General features: G+C 35.0%; 2 protein-coding genes across 2 annotated transcripts; both read left to right on the top strand.

Annotated features, from left to right (window-relative positions):
* Positions 1 to 461: 461 nt before the first annotated feature.
* Positions 462 to 3106, top strand: LOC112038068 (cytochrome P450 CYP82D47). Its single transcript, XM_024070879.2, has 2 exons — positions 462 to 1559; positions 2112 to 3106. Exons 1-2 carry the CDS (start codon positions 606 to 608, stop codon positions 2736 to 2738), a joined length of 1581 nt encoding a protein of 526 aa, XP_023926647.1. The 5' UTR covers positions 462 to 605; the 3' UTR covers positions 2739 to 3106.
* A 1062-nt stretch (positions 3107 to 4168) lies between these two features.
* On the top strand, positions 4169 to 9787 carry LOC112038069 (protein root UVB sensitive 4). Its single transcript, XM_024070881.2, has 10 exons — positions 4169 to 4871; positions 5361 to 5507; positions 5771 to 5917; positions 6994 to 7056; positions 7142 to 7218; positions 7730 to 7835; positions 8536 to 8638; positions 8756 to 8907; positions 9044 to 9109; positions 9344 to 9787. The coding sequence occupies exons 1-10, from the start codon at positions 4374 to 4376 to the stop codon at positions 9581 to 9583; spliced, it is 1599 nt and encodes a 532-aa protein (XP_023926649.1). The 5' UTR covers positions 4169 to 4373; the 3' UTR covers positions 9584 to 9787.
* Positions 9788 to 11357: the final 1570 nt, after the last annotated feature.

The raw sequence follows: 11357 nt of genomic DNA, 5'->3' as shown, positions 1-11357 counted from the left end.
CTATGTAGTACTTAACAGTAAAAACCAACTAAGGGATGAGGATTGCTAATGGAACCAAATTTCAGGGTGTAAAATTAAATTTTTGAAACGTTAGGGTGTAAAATCCAAACACCTTCAAATTTCAAAAGTGTATTTTGCAATTTACCCAAATATTTACAAACTTTTTGTGTAACAAGCAATGTATAATAGAAATTGCTCATAGTTAAAATTCATTTCGTTACCAAACTAGATACATATAATTCACTTGTTAGATGCTAAAAGCACCCTTGGAAAAGCCTCTGCAATTTCTGTAATGCTGATTATGACAAGTTGAACCTAAGCCAATTGCATATATTGGGTGTAGTCAAGCAATAGGCTGGCCAAGCCCATTTAAGCTTTATAGATAACTTTAAAAATATTTAGTACATTGGTTTGTGCAATATATATATATATATGGACGGTCTGTCTTTATTTATATTTGTATATGAGGTTGCTCTCAGAAGTCAGCTATTCTTATCTTCCAAGGAAAGTAACAGCCATGAGAAGAATTATAAACGAGTCATAGAGTATGTCTACTTTTACTTAATCACTCCAAACCAGTCCTGCTATTACCTCTGTGAGCTCTAATGGACACTGTACAATTCCTATTAACTCTCTTCTCTAGCTTCTTTGCCATGTTAGTCTGTATATTTTTTTATCAGTTAAAGAGACCAACTACTAATAAGAAAAAGACCTGCACTGCACCTGAAGCGGGTGGCTCTTGGCCAATTATTGGCCATATGCACCTCCTAGGTGGCCGTCAACTGACCCACAGAACATTGGGTGCCATGGCTGACAAGTATGGACCAGTTTTTACTATAAGGCTAGGTTCACATAGAGTTTTGGTCTTGAGTAGCTGGGAAATGGCCAGAGAGTGTTTCACCGTCCATGACAAGGTTTTCTCAACCAGGCCAAGTATTGCTGCCTCGAAGTTGTTGGGCTATGACTATGCTATGTTTGGCTTTGCTCCTTATGGATCATACTGGCGTGAGATGCGCAAGATAGCAACTATTGAGCTTTTGTCAAATCATCGGCTTGATATGCTTAAGCATATACTAACTTCAGAGGTTAAAACTGTGATCAAAGAATTGTACAAACTATGGGTTAGCAAAGGTAGTGCAGAAAGTGGAGTTCTTGTGGATATGAAGCAATGGTTTGGGGAGTTGACACATAATATTGCATTAAGAATGGTGGGAGGGAAGAGATACTTTGGAGCTAATGCTGATTTTGATGAAGATGTGGCACATCGCTATCAAAAAGTGATGAGGGAATTTTTCTCTCTCTTTGGGGTGTTTGTGTTGTCAGATGCAATACCATATCTTGGGTGGTTGGATATGAATGGATATGAGTCAAGGATGAAGAAAACTGCAAAAGAATTGGATGCTCTAATTGGAGGGTGGCTAGAGGAGCATAAACAGAAGAGGTTGTTAGATGAGAAGAGAAAAGAAGAGCAAGATTTTATGGATGTGATGCTGAACACCCTGAAAGATGCCAAGATTTCAGGTTTTGACGCTGACACAATCAACAAGGCTACTTGCCTGGTAAGTTCTTCATCTGACTTTAACAAAACCTTATTAGTACCTTCTCAGTCATGTCTTTTAATGTGATTCCTAAAATAAAAACTAGCTCTTTGGTACTGCAAGTCTGCAACTACTTAAGTGTTCAAAACACTATCTCTTGTATCATCAAAATTATCATTTCCAAGCCCCATAGCAAAAACTTGCTTTACACACCATGTTTTAGACACTGATTTGTAACTGAAATCGTGATTTAGTGCGCGTTTGTGTGCAAATGATTCAGCGTTGCATTGGTTTTTGTTTTTGGCTGGGTTCTATGGCACTATTCACACCTTTAAAATTTAGTTTGCTACAATGTTTTCAGCAATAAGTTTTCAGTTTTCAACAACTAAGCAGTATCCAAACAAACCTTTAAAGTCACATTTTCAAGTTATAAAAACAGTGTTACACACTCTGTGTAAAACAAACACTGCCCAAAATAAATTGTCCATTCTTGTATGTATATTGTATGACTTAACTGACAAAAAATCAACAGAGGGGGCTCTTTTGTGTACTGATGATCTCTTCTTTTGGCAGAATCTAATTTTAGCAGGAAGTGACACCACCATGGTCACTCTCACATGGACCCTGTCTTTACTACTCAACAATAGCCATGTGCTACAAAAGGCATTTGATGAGCTGGACATCCATGTTAGCAAGGATAGACACCTGTATGAATCTGACATAAAAAATTTAGTTTATCTCCAGGCCATTGTCAAGGAAACACTGCGCCTATACCCTCCTACTCCAATCTTAAGTCTTCGTGCTGCAATGCAAGATTGCACACTCTCAGCTGGGTATCACATTCCAGTCAATACACGATTAATGGTGAATGCCTGGAAAATTCAGAGAGACGAGCATGTGTGGCCAAACCCTCACAAGTTCCAGCCTGAGAGGTTTTTGACTAGCCATAAGGATATAGATGTGAGAGGTCAGAATTTTGAACTCATTCCTTTTGGCTCAGGAAGGCGATCTTGCCCTGGGGTCTCACTAGCTCTTCAAGTGGTGCATTTGACTCTTGCTAGCTTGTTACATAGCTTTGAAATTGCTAAGCCATCAAATGAAGATGTGGATATGACTGAGAGCACTGGCTTGACAAACTTGAAGGCTACCCCACTTGAAGTTCTCCTTATTCCACGTCTTAATTCTGAACTGTATCAGTAAAACAAGCTTTCTTGAGCTGAATTCAGTCGTTCCTACATGTGTATGTGTGTTTCACCAATAATTTTTCATGTCTGCTAAATCCCTTGTTTTTGCCACAGTTGAGAGTTTCATCCTTAAGGCATAACCACGATCTTCGTGGAAAATATAAATATGCACCAAATTTCTGGCAAGAAATTGAAACATTCCTCTTTAAGAGATGGAAAACGTAACGAGTAAAAGCTTGCAGCTTGTCTGAGCTGCTTGGTGTTTGTAAGCCTACCTTTTTCTCTTTCTTTTTAATTTGTGTAAAAAATAAAAGAAGAGAGGCAAGAACAAAGGTTTTTTTTGGTTTCTCAAAAAAAAAGAAAAAAGAACAAAGGTTTTTTTTTTTTTTTGGAATCTCTATTTTTTTTTTATGTCATATCTGTACAATCTGGGGATATATATACAAACAAAAGTTGATTATGGCCATTGATTAAGTCTACAATCAAGGCATATCAATGATCTTTGAGTCAAGCTATTATCAAGGGCTGAATATGTGCATAACAAATAATAGAAGTACAAAACTTTACTAAACATACGCTCCTGCATTTGCTGCTGCTGCTCGGTTAGCTCTAGGCAACTTCTTGTCTGCTACTAGTTAAAATAAAGTTGGATTTTTTTTCTTTTTTTTTTTTTTCTGAGAAAAATAAAGTCGGCTTTAGGAGTTTAAATAATTTAATACGAAATTGAATAAAGTTGGAATGAATGCTCTTTTACTTTTTTACTTTTATTAATTTATATAGCAATATGATATGATTTGAGATTCCTAGTGTCAGCTTCATATTAATTGTTATTTGAACATTATGTCAAGATATCAACCATTACCTTTTTTGGTATAAAGAAGATTCGAATGTAACTCTCTTATTCAAATTTTTTTTGTTTTTTTTTTTAAAAACAAACATACAAACAAGGAAGAGAAAAAAAAAGTTTTTACACGAATACACACCAAAAACTTCACTAAAAAAATTATATTAACTTTTAAGAGAGTATGGGATAAGTTATTTAATATACAAGTACAACACTCTCTTTTTTTTAGAAACAAAAATTACAAATACTCATTCTTTTTTTTTAGAAACAAACATACACAAAAGAGAGTGAAAAAGGGTTCTTGAAAAAAAAAAATTACAACTTGAAGTTTGGAACCAACAAGGTTGAAATGAATGCTTTGAAATCCAAATACGACAGCCAAAAAGATTATTTAAGAACATAATTATAAAAGTAATTTATAGAAGCTGCCAGCCACTCAATTTAACTTTTTTTTTTTTTTATTTATGGGAATTAACTTTTATGATAAGACCATTTTAGTAACTCTCAAGTGCTTTGGCAGTATGAGAAATGATAATTTTCTTTTTTCACATCCTTGATAAAGATCACTAATTAAATTTATTGTAGAATTAGATTCTCATAAATATAAGAAAAGTAAGCATTATTTCTTTATATTCAAGCAGCTAAGAATTTTCCAAACTTTTTTACAGGTATACCATAAATACACGATAAGATAACCTCTTAAACCCTAAACCCTGATCATTCGAAGAAAAACACCGAATTTTGGCGGGAAGATTATTCCCCCAAATTCCAAGCCCTTTGTTAATTTACCGCTCTCGATTTTCTCTCATGCAATCCACTTTCTACACTGCCCCCAATTCCCACCATTTCCAACTTCCATGGAAATCTCCGGAACCCAATTTCACAGCCAGGAAATCAATTCCACAAAAACCCCAAAACCGCTTCAAAACCCTAACTCTCACCAATTCCCTGAGCATCCCTCTCGGCTACGAATCCGAGGAAGGCATCGACCACGTACCACCCGGACCCGGACCCAGACCCGAACCCGCCTCGCCGGGTCGCCTCCCGGTGGTGATTCGAAGGTCTGATAAAGTTTGTAGGTACTTCTGGGATGGGAGTCGGTTGCAATTGGTTTGTGTGGACGGTGGTGCGTCGTCGTTTTCGTTCAATTTCGATGATGGGTTTCGAAAAATGTTCAGACTTTGTGGTTCGGCTGTCAGGGATTTCTTTATTCCAAAACAAGTTAGTGGGAATTACATGGACTACGTAAAATGGAAGCTTTTGCACCGGGTTTTCAGCTCGGCGCTCCAGGTTCTTGCCACTCAGGTAATAAAATTTTGCACTACTTTGTGCTTTGAATAGTTTCGTTGAAATTTAAAGGTAATTGTGTGGATAAATTGTTGTCTTTTGGGGTAATTGTGTGTATACAGAGTGTGCTGAGTTCAAATGTGATTGATTTGTATGTTACATTTAGAGTTGTTAGAACTTCTTTAGTTATGCTTTTGAGCTGAAATTTAAAAGCTTGGGTGGATATTTGATGATATACATTGAGTAATAATTCTTTTGAATTAAATGATAAAGGCAACAAGTGAAGAGTTCTGGTCGTGACAATTCACGTGCTGTGTTTAAGAGGTTTGGTGAGTTTGAGAATACTCACTGTAGAATGTAATGTAATGATCTAATGAGACACTGCTCGGTGCCTTCTCCCTAACATTTATATTCTATTAAGGAGGAAAGCCCCCAAATGGGGTTAATCTTAAGATGAAGACTTGGTAAGTATAATTTTTAACTGTTTTGGGAATGTACTGATATCAGGCAATGTTACGGGCTATAGGAATTGGGTATTCTCGTTCACTACCATCTGCAGCTGCCCTTAACTGGGTCTTGAAGGATGGACTTGGACGGCTAAGTAGGTGCATCTATACTGCTGGCCTAGCATCTGTGTTTGATACCAATTTGAAGGTATGACTTCCATTCCATTAGAATTCAATTAACACGTTTTGTTTAATTAGTTTTATGTATTTTAGTCTCTTTATTGGCAATTCTTGCGGTTACCAGCACTGTATTTTGGCATTGGAACAAACCAAAAGTCTGAAAGTATAGTAATGTGGAGTGCTGCGACTGGTTATTTTTGAACTGCAAGATGAGAAATCACTGATTGTGTTCTTTAGAACTTGAAATCTAGAGCTTTGAAAAATCAATAATTTTTTGTATCCTGTTTGAAGAGAGTTAGGTTCTCAACGTCTGTCATGTTCAGTTTGAGCATTGGAGTGGAGTTGCTGACTCCTGTGTTTCCTCAATACTTCTTGCTTCTTGCATCTATTGCTAACATTGCCAAACAAATAAGCCTTGCATCCTACTTAGCGACTAATGTAAGTATTCAGCTTGAGCTCTTTTTCTTTAATAAGAAATTTCATATATTTGAATTATTTTCTGATAATTTCTATCAGTGTTACTTGATGGAATGCTGTTGACGTTACACTGTCACAAAACTTTTATCTAAACCCGTTTTCTTTACGAAAATTTTCTTGGTTTAATGCCTTGTTTGATGTCCAATGATATTTCTCTGTATTTGCTACTGTTTTTTGTCCCTTTGGCACTAGTACAGAGTCAGAATAGTCTAAATGCTATAAGCTTGATGACATGTCACATATGTCACCATAAAAAATTTATGGATACTTCTAAAAATTCCATGCTATATTTAAGGAAAATATTGCACCATTAGATGCCCTGATCTCTTATATAAACATGAAGCAAATGAGTGTCAGGACTCACAAGTGGGAAAGGGAAAAAATTGATGTAACAAGGATAAAGGAAGGGCAAAGAATATTATTGCCTTGAAAACAATATCGATATTAAAGAAGTGGACCAAAATTTAGCTATGAAGATAACTCAATTTTCAGGCCATGTTTAGAGATCTTAATTACCTAATACATTTAACATGTATAAGTTCAGAAGCATTTTATACGTATCAAAAAAAAAAAAAAAAAATAGTTCTGAAGCATTTTATTGTTCTAATAAGGTTATTCCAGTATTGATCATTTGTTTTCAACTGCAGAAGTTGAAGAATACTGGTTAAATCTTTAGGAACCTAAATATTGATTTTCTATAAAGTTATCATCACTGATTACTGCCATCTTCACTGTCAAAGATGTTTTCAAGTTTTACTGTGCCACATCTTAAATCCCATGTAAACCTGAACAGTGTGGCATATTCACCGCTTGATTTAAGGCAAACTTTGGATGGGCCTTTTCTGATAAGTTCTGTAAAACTAATAGTTATTTGTAATGCTTTATTTCTTTTGAATTTTATTCTTCAGCTGTTGGTTTGATTCAACCTACCTTATTTACCCACTTCACAACTACTGTGCCTTGAAAAGAACTTTTTCTGTTACTGGATATTTCACCATATTATGTGTAGTTTTAATGTTGTGACTCTGTTTAAGCAGACAGCTATTCGCCAAAGCTTTGCTATAGCAGATAACCTTGGTGAAGTTTCTGCAAAGGCACAGGTCTATTATAAATTTTCCTACCATGTTGTTTTGTACATTCTTTGATAATATGGAATTATATCATAACTTTTGGAATGGGTTTCAGATCCAAACAGTGTGCTTTGATAACCTCGGCCTTTTGCTTGCTGCAGTTCTGAATATTTTGTTGAAGAACAATCAAAGGTTTTTCCTCCACTCCCATAACCCCATTCTGATTATCTAATATGGTTAGTTTACTAAATAAAAGTTGCACGACCTTTCTTCCCGTTTGTTATTGTGAACTGACTTTACTGTTAAATTGAAAATCTTATTCTCAATATAATGATATTAGAATCTCTAGCCCAAAAATTCAAATAATATTGAAATCAACAGACAGGTGTAACTATCTGCTAATACTTCTGCTAAATATATTATAACCTCCTGCCCCATTGGTATGTTATCAGTAGGTACAGATAAGATTATATCTACTTCCATTAGTTTGTCACCAATTGTTCTCATCCACTTTGAATATAAAATCTTATTAGTAAAAATGGCTATCTTAAATTTGAGTAAAGTTAATTTAAAAAATTACCTGTTTTTGCTTTTTTGGAGAAACAAAGTTACCTGTTATTTGGACCTGTGCATTACATGTATTCTGTATTCATTATAAAAAGTTGTGTTCCCATGGTTTCCTAACTTTTCATTATCATTGAAGCTTGCAAGCAGGTTTACCTTTCGTCATATACCCCATTTTCTCAGCGGTTGACCTTTTCGGAATATATCAGGGGCTTAAGCACGTCCATTTGCAGACACTAACAAAGGTGGGTTAGTGTAACTGAGTTTTATAAGTATACGGTCTGTTTAGGGCTTGAACTGACTGGTTGCTTACATTAATGATTTTGGGCTTTTTTGTAACTTTGAAGGAACACAGGATTCTATCCTTCATTTGTGCTATATGCATGACCCAAACCCATTATTTATCCCAATTTTGCTCAGTGGGCCAGTCTTGGACAACTAGAATCTTATTAGTAGATTTAAAAAAAAAAAAAAATTTATCTGCATTAGATTAAAGACATTTAAAATTCAAATGGCTTTGCTTTTTCATTGGCTTTTCCTTTTTGCATAGTTCAACTGCATTTGCTACATCCTTGATTTTGGGTTGATAGGTTTCTTCAGTCACTGCTCCTGGGTTCAATTAGATTTTGCTTACAAGGGCCCACAGTAAAAACCTAGAGCAATAGGCTAATAGCATGATGAACCTAGAAGTCTCCGGGGACGAGGCCCCAAAGTTAAGAATAGTGAATTGCGGTTCTCATTAATAGCATTTAACCAACCAGGCAACCATGTGCTTTGGTTCATGTTAAAAGATGATAATATGCACTCAGAAACATAGGCTAAATTAGTATGATCCTTCCATGGTCAATTTTGCTTTTACAAAATTACAAGTGCACCATTAATACCTTTTTTCTTCATAGAAGTATGAAGCTCAAGATCTGACTGTTGCCTTGCTTTTATGTTCAGGATAGACTTGAGATCATACTAAATATTTGGATCGAGTCAGGATATGTGCCTTCACCTGCAGAAGTGAGTAAAGAGGAAGGAGTTGATTTTTTATGGAGTAAAGGTGAGGTCTTGCCACCGTGTTTCGCATAGCTGTGTATAATACTTTGATATATGCTGCTATATAATTTAGTGCACATCATTAGCGAAGCTTATACCTGATTATTGAGGTTTGAATCAGGCAAAAAAAACTGGCCCATCAGAATAGGGTGCTTAAATCCGAATGATCAGATACCCAAGTTGTCAATGATGGCAATGCAATATTCTAGTGGTGAGGATTATTACTTTATATGCATGGAGATCTTCCATAAAGGAGTGAAAAGAACTAAGCAGGTGAATATATTAGGGAACTTATGACCTGGGCTGTCACATAGTTAACCATGGAATCTTACGTATAGAGATGACCTTCTCACAATTTCTTTTTTTTTTCTTTTTTTCTTTTCTTTTTTTTACATTTATGAAATTCTAGCAAGGCATACTTCTCTGTCTACGGGAAGGGGCCAGTACTGCAGATATTATCATGGGTTTGTTGCAGGTAACCGTATTTTTTTTTTTTTTTTGAAAACCCTTTGTTAACATAAAATTTTCATATGCGCCCGTCTCATGCACCCTATGTGACTTGGGTGCAGGAGATACCTTCTCCTTGTTAAGAGCTTTGGTATTTGATAGTGTAAAACATACACCATTACCATTTCATCAATTTGTTTGCTATTGGTAGATAAATGGAAACCTTGTCTGTGGCTAATTTCCCTATCATGTACTTGCTTAGGCATGCTATATCCGCAAGGCCCTCCTTGTGAGGAGGAGTTGGTGGGAGAGCCTTCTCAGAGTTGGTGATGCATTGGATTCTGTTCTCAATGAATGGTCTAAGGTGATTGAGGATAGCAAGAGATGTGCCCAAAGGGATTTGTCTCTGTTGTATGAACAAATGTTGGGACTTGGTTGGGCTGCTAAGAACATTTTGTTAAGCACAGAGGAGCAGGCTCGATACAGTTTTGTAGATGACTAAAGGTTTTATATTTCTTTCTTCAAGATTAGTGGCTACTCCATTATACCATTGGAGAGTTTTGGGGATGAATGAATCTTAACTTAAAGCCGACAATTTGTGTCTAAGCCATCTGTAACATTCTGTTTATATAAGCAGCTATCATCTGTTGTAGTCATTTTGTAAACGAGCAAATAATAAGGAAATTTTGACTTTTGTATTTGCTAACCATTAGTTTCTTAGATAAAATATACGTTGAAAGAAGTCTAGGGATTTTTTTTTTTTTTTTTGCTTACTACTTGATGCACCCATCTACCACGCTTTGAAGCATTTTTTTTTTCTGTCATAGATACAAAGTCATACGACACTTTTCATTGTTGCAATGCGTTCACGAAGTCATGCAGCTATTCTCCTTCAATAATAAATGATAACATTTTCACAGCTATTCTCCTCCAATGATAAGAATAAGATGATGCTGTCCAAGAATGTAATGCATAAGTTATAATGCAGCATCATTTTTGGACAGCATCATCTTATTATTATCGTTGGAGGAGAATAGCTGTGAAAATGTTATCATTTATTATTGAAGGCGATTAGTCACAATTTACAAACTTGAAACAATTCCACCACTTGTTTTAAAGAAGAAAAATTGTGTAACCAACAAACAAGTATCTTGATAGTCGTATTATACTGTTACATAAAATCATAACATCTGAGTCTTAATATGACTTGTAGTTATAAAAAAAAAAAAGTTGATCCCCCCTGGTTGTCTATATCGCACGAATTCAAATTGGTTTCTTTCTGTTTTACACACCCTCTATGATCAGGGGATCTCTTTCTGTGATACAAACTCATGGGTAGAAGTAGAACTCACCCTTTAAAATTGGTTTGTAAGGGGAGGATGCTCAAGAGATTAAATATATATGATTAAGCTTGAACTTAGACGGTGTGGGACACTAGGATCTTTACACTATGTATTCCTGATAAGTTTATTGTAATTAAGTATTTGGTGGAGAAATACAATTTTTTTATTGAAAAAAAAAAAAAAAAAAGAGAACAAATTATAGACCCATGACTAATATTCTTATGTCCATATACATTTTAGAAGAAAATTGATAGTAAATGGCAAATTGACAATACTTTATTTTACAATAAACAAGTTTGATGAAACTCTCTCTCTCTCTCTCTCTCTCTCTCTCTCTCTCTCTCTCTATATATATATATATATATATATATGAAATGAGTGTCTTTGGTTCTTTGGGCCCGTGAGTCTCTGGGATATGTGCACTCTCTTTATACTACACTTGCTAGATAATCACATAGGAAAATCCTTTGAAAGTGGTCCCAAAATGTTAGTTTGAAGATTTGAACCCAAAAATATTAAATTGAAGAAATGATGAGTTGAAAGTACTTGTTTCCTGCTACTTATAAGGAAGTACAAAATGACATCATTTTGGTTATAATTGTGTATAAAAAAAAACAAGTGTAGTAATCAAAATGACGTCATTTTAGATGCTACAAAAAAGCACAAAACAACTTAGTTCTCAAATTAAAGCTTTAAACAATTCCTGTAAAAGGAATGACGGGAGAATTAATTACTAAAACATAACAACATTTTAGTAATAATTTAATATTCTTAACATATAGTGACATGGCATTTCCTTCTCTCATAATTTCATATGAATGGTAGGTTTTGACACAAATTAAATTAGTAAGACCTATCATTCATGTAAGATGAGGAAAAATTACGTCTCTATAATTTGCGAGTACAAAATAATTATTCTATGATGAAAATTAT

The sequence above is a fragment of the Quercus suber genome, unplaced genomic scaffold (assembly GCF_002906115.3).
Source record: "Quercus suber isolate HL8 unplaced genomic scaffold, Cork oak 2.0 scaffold_166, whole genome shotgun sequence".
NCBI lineage: Eukaryota > Viridiplantae > Streptophyta > Magnoliopsida > Fagales > Fagaceae > Quercus > Quercus suber.
This window is presented reverse-complemented; position numbering and strand designations above follow the sequence as displayed.

Excerpts from the sequence above, each read along its gene's own strand:
- LOC112038068 (XM_024070879.2), top strand. The coding sequence starts at position 606 with ATGGACACTGTACAATTCCTATTAACTCTCTTCTCTAGCTTCTTTGCC. Across the intron at positions 1,560-2,111 it reads TCAACAAGGCTACTTGCCTG|AATCTAATTTTAGCAGGAAG; the intron begins GTAAGTTCTTCA and ends TTCTTTTGGCAG.
- LOC112038069 (XM_024070881.2), top strand. The coding sequence starts at position 4,374 with ATGCAATCCACTTTCTACACTGCCCCCAATTCCCACCATTTCCAACTT. Across the intron at positions 4,872-5,360 it reads TCCAGGTTCTTGCCACTCAG|GCAATGTTACGGGCTATAGG; the intron begins GTAATAAAATTT and ends TACTGATATCAG. Across the intron at positions 7,219-7,729 it reads TTGTTGAAGAACAATCAAAG|CTTGCAAGCAGGTTTACCTT; the intron begins GTTTTTCCTCCA and ends TTATCATTGAAG.